Source organism: Galeopterus variegatus, unplaced genomic scaffold (assembly GCF_000696425.1).
Source record: "Galeopterus variegatus unplaced genomic scaffold, G_variegatus-3.0.2 Scaffold2855, whole genome shotgun sequence".
Classification (NCBI taxonomy): Eukaryota; Metazoa; Chordata; class Mammalia; order Dermoptera; family Cynocephalidae; genus Galeopterus; species Galeopterus variegatus.
Window position 1 is genome coordinate 402,998 of NW_007728966.1, and position 2,083 is coordinate 405,080.

At 51.3% G+C, this 2,083-nt stretch overlaps 1 protein-coding gene across 2 annotated transcripts in view; it reads left to right on the plus strand.

Annotated features, from left to right (window-relative positions):
• MROH7 (maestro heat-like repeat family member 7) overlaps positions 1-2,083 on the plus strand; it is a 64,915-nt gene that overhangs the window by 28,636 nt on the left and 34,196 nt on the right. For both annotated transcript variants that reach the window (XM_008583225.1, XM_008583224.1), the window contains exon 6: positions 1,660-1,755. In XM_008583225.1, the coding sequence (XP_008581447.1) occupies positions 1,660-1,755 (96 nt within the window). The remainder of the gene's footprint in view (positions 1-1,659; positions 1,756-2,083) is intronic.

Below are 2,083 nucleotides of genomic sequence, written 5' to 3' on the forward strand. Positions count from 1 at the left end.
ATGGCCAGGGGAGGTAGCCAGCAGCGGGAGGGCAAGTCTGAGGACTAGGCCGTAACAAAGAGAGACTCAGGGAGTTGGGGCAGAGGCCTGAAGAAGCAGAACCTCAAAGGCCTCATGCAAGCACCTTCAAACCTCTGCAGGGTTATCCCAGGAGGAGAGGGTAGAGGTTACCCCTAGTGCAGGATGAGGGAGAGCTAGGGTCGACAGGCGAGGCTAAGGGAGAGGGGTTTCAGCTCAGGGTGAAGTACATTTATTCATCCTTTCATTCAGCAAATATTAACTCTGTGCCAAACCCAGTACAGGAGCGTTACAGTAGGGGTGAGGGTGCACGGAGATAGATGCTGTCAAAGAATCATACAAACAAATGCAAAATTACACCAGTGGTAAATGCTGCAAGTGAGGAGTACTTTGCAGCCTGGAATGGGGGGACACGGCGAAGATGGGGTCAGGTGCTGTGATTCTGGAGCTGAGAGGTTAAAGAAGAGCTAATTAGCTGAAGGGGATGGCAGAAGGAAGAGCATTCCAGATAGAAGGAACAGCCTATGCAGAGGCCTGTGGACAGAGACAGCACAGTGACCACAGGATGACAAAGAGCCAGTGTGGTTGGAGCCCACAGGGTGAGGCGAGAGTTCTGGGAAGCAAGGTTGGAGAGCATGAGGGCTCTGGGTTCCTGGAGCCGGTGCCCTGAGAGAAGGCCCAAAGGAAAGGCTGGGAATCCCCGCTGGGTAGGAAGAGGGAAGTCCTCTAGCAGTACCAGGTCTGACCAGCAGAGGTCAGTGTGCACAGCAATCAGCACAGATGGGAGGGAAGAAAGAGGTAGTTGGTGAGTGAGGCTTGCTTGGTGGTCGTGGTGTAACCTTAAGGACCACACAGGGTTGTGTGCAGACTCAGGAAGCCTGGACAATGACAACCTGGGAGATACACTTGGGGAGCTGGCTGGAGGAGGGGAGGCAAGGAAGAGAAGGTCTTCCCAGAGTAGCTCAAACCCACTGCCCAGCCTTGTGTGTGTGTAATGCCTGCACCTACAAGACAATTCCAGGACTGTAGTGTGGCCAAAGGATGAGGAACCTGGGCACAGGAGAGATAGATCCCTTAAGGAGCAACTTGGAAAATCTAATTGGCTATAGGAGTAGCAATTCAAAAAGGGAATCAGAACATTTCCCCAGGGATAAAAGTAAGATAGAGCCTCTCATTTATCTAGCTCTTATAGTTCTAGAGAATCTCCCCATCCATCCTCTCATTTGGTCTTCGTGACTTGAAACTTCCTTGTTGTGGGACCTTGGACAAGTGTCTCCTCATTTGTAAAATGACAAAAACAATCTGAGGACAAAGGACAAAGTGATATGGTTGTGCAAATCACCAGATATTCATCTGGCCCATGGGTAACTTCTCAGTAAATTCTGGGTCTCTGCTTCCTCCCCATTTAAGGTAGAAAGTGCAGGAATAATAATTACCAACTTGCTGATAAGGAAACTGTAGCCCATGGTGGGGAAGTAATGTGACCAACATCACACATCAAATTATTCTGAGAGGTAGGAACAGGAAGCAGCTTTCTTGGGTCCAAGTTCTCCCTCCTCCCCTGACCCCCACTGGGAGTTGTCTGGGGCTGGCGTCTGTTCCAGAGGCCCCCTAGTGTCTGGGTCCTCCTCCTATCCACAGACACTTTACCATCAGACCCTGAATGCCCTGCAGACACTGCTCAATGCCCTCTTTATTGAGGACCCCACTCCTGCTGGGCTGAAGAGCATCTTGGAGGTATGAAGTGGAGAGGGTTGGGGGAGGGAGGGAGGAGAGGAAGGGCAGAGGGGAAAGGGGACTTGGCTCAGGAGTGGTGGAGAGCTGGCCCCAGAAGGAGTGATTTGACTTCAGAATGTCATCTTGTGCCAGTCTTCTGCTTCCCTGTCCCTCTTACAGGCCCCGTCCCATCCTCTTTCCCCTTCACTCTCTCTCTGTCCCCCACACTCTCTATATAGCTTCCCCATATCTTTGCTCTCTCCATCCATGTCCCTGTCTGTCTCTCTTATCTTCATGACTCTCCACCTTTTATCTCTCTCTTCACTGACCTCCTTCTTCCCTCTAGTCT